Below are 3,046 nucleotides of genomic sequence, written 5' to 3' on the forward strand. Positions count from 1 at the left end.
GTCAGGAAGGCCTGGGCCGGAAGGGTCCGTGGTTCCCCCCCCGGCCACCCTCCTCGCACCCGGCACCGTCGTCACCGTGAGGCGGCACGTGAGAGGGCGGCACTCGCAGCGCCGGGCGGCCGGACGCTCCCAGCCCAGCAGCTCACGCACCCGAAGCAAAGAGCACCGTGAGGCCGCGGGCGGCCGCCTTCATGAATTCCACGTTGACCCGCTGCAGGTAGACCTGCGAGAGGCTGTCCTCGTCGTCCCCGTAGCTGACCGAGTGCACCCAGGGCAGCGCCGACATGTTGCTGAGCAGCAGCAGCCACGCCAGAAAGGGCTCCTGGCTCTCGTGCCGCCCTGCGGGCACAAAGGCGCCGCTTCAGGGGGGATTGGGGTCACTGTGCCCCCCCACAGCAGAAGCTCTACAGGCAGGGACAGGAGGCACAGTGCAGAATAACTCAATCGGATGCTGCCGTGAACTCCTGGGAGCAGTGCAGCTGACAGCAGCATGGCAGGAGCGGCTCTGGCTGCTCACAGCTCTCGTGGAAGGGCTGTGCTCAGCACCTCTCCCTGCTAAGGCCCCTCCTGTCCATCTCCCCGCTCTGTGCAATACAGAGCACAGGGTCCCGGCCTCCCCGCTGCCTTGCAGCTGCTCAGAGTCTCTCTGTCCCCTTCCCGCACTGCAGGCAGCGCAGAAGAGGAAGAAGCCCACGCAGGGCTTTGTGAACCAACAGACATCACTGCCAGGACAGAGCCAGCAGTCCCGGTGTGCTCAGCCCCTGGCCATCCTCTAATATGGACACGCTGTTCCACAGCACCGGCACATCTCGGTGCAGACTGGTTTGCAACCTGCTTCCCTCAAACTGCCCTTCATCCACCCTATGGCAGATTCACGGTCAGGTCAGCCCTCCATGGAAAGGCAGAGGAGTGAGGTGACAGCCTCACACGGCAAAGCCAGGCGGGGTGAGCAATGCTGCAGGGTGCTGTGGATGGTGCAAATTCACGTATCCAAAACCAATGATGACACCTCCCGTAAGAGCTGTCAGAGACCCACAGCGGCACAGTGCTGGAAGCCCACAAAATGTAGCAAAGCAATTGGGAAACCACAGTCCCAAAGCCCCTGTGAGGTACCACGAGGTGTAACTCACGCCAGCTGGGCTGTGTGCAGCCCATCTCACACCCCTGGCAGATTCACGAGTGCTTCCCTGAATTAATGCGTCAGTGCTAGATCGAGTAGGACAGGTGGAAGCAGGCAGAGGGAAAGTGGGCTCTGGCAGGGGAGCAGTACCTGCATTGCTGAAGACCCACGTGGAGATGTTGGCGCCCGTGCTCATGATGTACTCCACATCCAGGCTGGCCTCCAGCCCAGCCCTGCCCTGGCCCTGGTGCCCAACCACACGGTCGACCTCTGTGCGGTGGGCAAAGCTGCTGCCAAAGAGCTTCATGAACACAGCCAGGTCAGCCTGGTGGAAGTACTGCTCCAGGAACTGAGGGGACACAGAAGGACACAAAGTTCTTTCTCCCGACCTGGAAAGTTGGCTCAGTGTTCTCGTGGAACGTTGCCAACAGCTCTCAGCAGCTGATGAACCCTCCCACGGCACCCTGGGACCATTGGAGTGGTGCCCCAGCTCTGGGCTGCACGCTGCTCCCCCTCAGCACCGGGCAGTACCTGGGCACAGGCCTGGCTGTTGTTGGGCAGCAGTCCAATGTCTCCTTTCGTCATGTTGTATCGCTTCCGAATGACCGATGGCATCACACCCAGGTGGAAGGCTGCTCTCTGCCCACGGGACTCCATCCCCTCCTTGGCCCAGGCCCTGCTGACCGCGCTCCTCTCCGCAGGGAACCGGTGCAGGCCCCCACTGGCCCACAGACAAGGAGAAGTGCCAGGGTCCCGTGCTCCGGCAAGACACAGCCCCGCTCCCCCCTCCTCACCCTGGCTGGCAGCAGGGCACGGGGAGCACCCATAGCACACCGCACTCCGTGTCCTCCTGGGCTGCCATCGCCCCACTGCTGAGCAGCCACCACTGCCCCACCATTGTCGTGCTCTCCTTGTGCCAGTGACTGCGGTGCCACGGCTTCCTCATGGGAGGCGCTTCAACCCCTCAGGCAGTGGCACAATCAGACACCTGCGCAGCCAGCACAGCCACGGGAAGCACCGAGGTCACTGCTCGCCTCCTCGGGGGCACGGGGCAGCCGGGACACGGCCAGAGAACCGCTGTGCTCTGTGCACTGCGGCAGCCCCATCCTGGCCAGCAGTGCTCAGCCTCCCACCCGCATCTCCGAGCGGCCCAATGCCCCTGCACATACCAAAGTCGACGTGCTCTGCCAGCTCCTCAGGAACGCTGTAGGGCTGCGGGGAGCGGACCACGCTGCGCTGGCCCTTCACGTAGCGGTGGAACTCAGCCCCGGGCAGGAGGCGCTCAGCCGTGCTGCAACACAAGGACAGCTCACACAGGGACTCGCACACTGCGCAGCCCACACCCTGCTCTCACTTCCCACTGTCAGAAGGAGCAGGGCTGAGTGCCTCTTCCTACCCACACAGTCTCTGCGAAGCAGAGTGCCCTCTGTACCCGGGCTGAGCACCACAGAAACCAACTGCAGCTCATCCCAGCCCTCCTGTGGGGACACTGCGGCTCCAAAGCGGGCGCAAGGAGGCGTGGGGCAGCCCAAGCACCTGTCTCGTACACACGTCTGTCTGTCTGTCTCACGTGCGCTCTGGGCCAGCAGCTGTGGCTACTCCAGCACCGGGGCTGCACAGAGCAGCCGGCTCCGGGCCACGGAGCCCCATCGGCCAGGAGGGCACAGGGCTCAGCCCCCGCCCCCTATTGCCCAGCAGAGGGCCGCGTCCGGCACGGCGCTCACCTCGCCGCCATGCCGCACTCCAGGAAGTCCAGAGTGGCGACGCTCCGGCAGTCCTCGACGCCGTGGCTCCGCAGCCACTTCAGCACGGTCACCAGCGTGGCCGGGGAGGGCCGCACGAGGTCCCGCAGCTGCTCCAGCGTCAGATATTTGCCTGCGGGCACACGGGGTCAACGCGCGGCTCGGAGCGCGGCGGGGCCGGGCC

The 3,046-nt window shown here is 64.6% G+C and overlaps 1 protein-coding gene across 1 annotated transcript in view; it reads right to left on the minus strand.

The window, feature by feature from the left end:
• TPP1 (tripeptidyl peptidase 1) overlaps window positions 1-3,011 on the minus strand; it is a gene marked incomplete at both ends in the record, with an annotated part of 3,659 nt that extends 648 nt beyond the window's left edge. Inside the window, 6 exon segments of the mRNA XM_031557681.1 lie at window positions 18-76; window positions 152-339; window positions 1,271-1,469; window positions 1,652-1,841; window positions 2,286-2,411; window positions 2,845-3,011. Coding sequence (XP_031413541.1) covers window positions 18-76; window positions 152-339; window positions 1,271-1,469; window positions 1,652-1,841; window positions 2,286-2,411; window positions 2,845-3,011 — 929 coding nt within the window.
• Window positions 3,012-3,046: the final 35 nt, after the last annotated feature.

The sequence above is a fragment of the Meleagris gallopavo genome, unplaced genomic scaffold (assembly GCF_000146605.3).
Source record: "Meleagris gallopavo isolate NT-WF06-2002-E0010 breed Aviagen turkey brand Nicholas breeding stock unplaced genomic scaffold, Turkey_5.1 ChrUn_random_7180001936585, whole genome shotgun sequence".
Lineage (NCBI taxonomy): Eukaryota > Metazoa > Chordata > Aves > Galliformes > Phasianidae > Meleagris > Meleagris gallopavo.